This window comes from Octopus bimaculoides, chromosome 18, assembly GCF_001194135.2.
Source record: "Octopus bimaculoides isolate UCB-OBI-ISO-001 chromosome 18, ASM119413v2, whole genome shotgun sequence".
NCBI classification, from domain to species: domain Eukaryota; kingdom Metazoa; phylum Mollusca; class Cephalopoda; order Octopoda; family Octopodidae; genus Octopus; species Octopus bimaculoides.
Window position 1 is genome coordinate 48,591,733 of NC_068998.1, and position 1,388 is coordinate 48,593,120.

General features: G+C 32.4%; 1 protein-coding gene across 3 annotated transcripts in view; it reads right to left on the reverse strand.

Moving 5' to 3' along the window:
* Positions 1-1,380, reverse strand: part of LOC106877914 (inositol polyphosphate-5-phosphatase A) — a 158,401-nt gene extending 157,021 nt beyond the window's left edge. For all 3 annotated transcript variants that reach the window (XM_014926984.2, XM_052974558.1, XM_014926994.2), the window contains exon 1: positions 161-1,380. In XM_014926984.2, the coding sequence (XP_014782470.1) occupies positions 161-226 (66 nt within the window). In that variant the 5' untranslated portion in view covers positions 227-1,380. The remainder of the gene's footprint in view (positions 1-160) is intronic.
* Positions 1,381-1,388: the final 8 nt, after the last annotated feature.

Below are 1,388 nucleotides of genomic sequence, written 5' to 3' on the forward strand. Positions count from 1 at the left end.
TATATATATATATATATATATATATGACAGAGATAAAGAGAGATATACAGACATGCATAAATAAATATATACAAATATTATGGAATATATATATATATATATATATAATATTAAGTTAATTAATAAACAGTAATAAAAATCAAGATGCTAAAGAACTTACATCCTCGAAAATGGATCCAACGTTGGCGCTAACAAGTAAAATCCGTGTTAAACCGTTGTCTCCCATAATTGGTGGAGTGTTTTGGTAAGATTGTTGGTGTAGTAGAATTTCCTTAGGTAGTGCAAACTAGAATGGCACTACGGTGTCTAGCAATCACAGCAGTAAGTCTATAGAGAAATATAGACATCATCTACGTCTATAAATTTATTATTATATATACATATTATATATATTTCATAAGAGAAGGGATATATATATATATATCTTAGACGGAGCAATAATAGGCGAGCGATTCACCGCTGAAGTGTGTGGCCAGTGTTGCGTCAAACAACATTTAGACAAACCTACATAAATAAATATATACTCGGCAGGATATTCATACACACTTGTTTACACCTTGTAGACATACATAAATATTTATACAAATATCAATATATATATCTTTATAGTACAGTAGGAAATCTGAGTGTCGGGCTGGGGGTGGGGGAGTGAAAAGCCACCTTCACACGTGTGCACACACGCACCGACCATAAAGAGTCGCTGATTTGCTCGAGGTACGCGACTGTGAATGTCTCATATCAGCTTCTGCATATCTGATTGTATGTGTGTATATGTGCTGTCTAATATATACACAAACTGTCGTAATATTTAACGAGAACGTGACTTAAAAACACAGTTTACATACATACATTACATACATACATATATATATATTATATAATATTATATATTACATGTACACACTTTATTTCTATTTTTTAGTTAAGAGGTGATGTTGTTTCAAGTTGTACTTGAACAAGCGATTTTTAACTTTACAGGGGAAACCTACTAAACTCTACAAAAGCATCGATTGAAGTAAAGAAACCCTCCCAAAACAGTTCCACTTTTGGTAGTCGCTGGTGCGTGTGTGTGTCTGTGTGTGGCACAAGAGGCTGTTTATAGATGTAAATAAATACGTGTGTGTGTGAGTGTATATATATATATATGTATGTATATAAATATATAATTATATTCCTCGCTAGTGGAACCAAAACTTGTTTGAAATAATGGTAAATAGTATCCTCTGGGTTTTTAGCAGTCCATTCCGTCCGTATTTCGGTAGAACCGTGTGTTCTTTATATTCAAAACAGTGTTTTTAAGACGACCAACATAGAATTTGCTTTCACACAGACAAAATATCGACATACATATTCAACCCTACACATACATACTCATATATATATATATA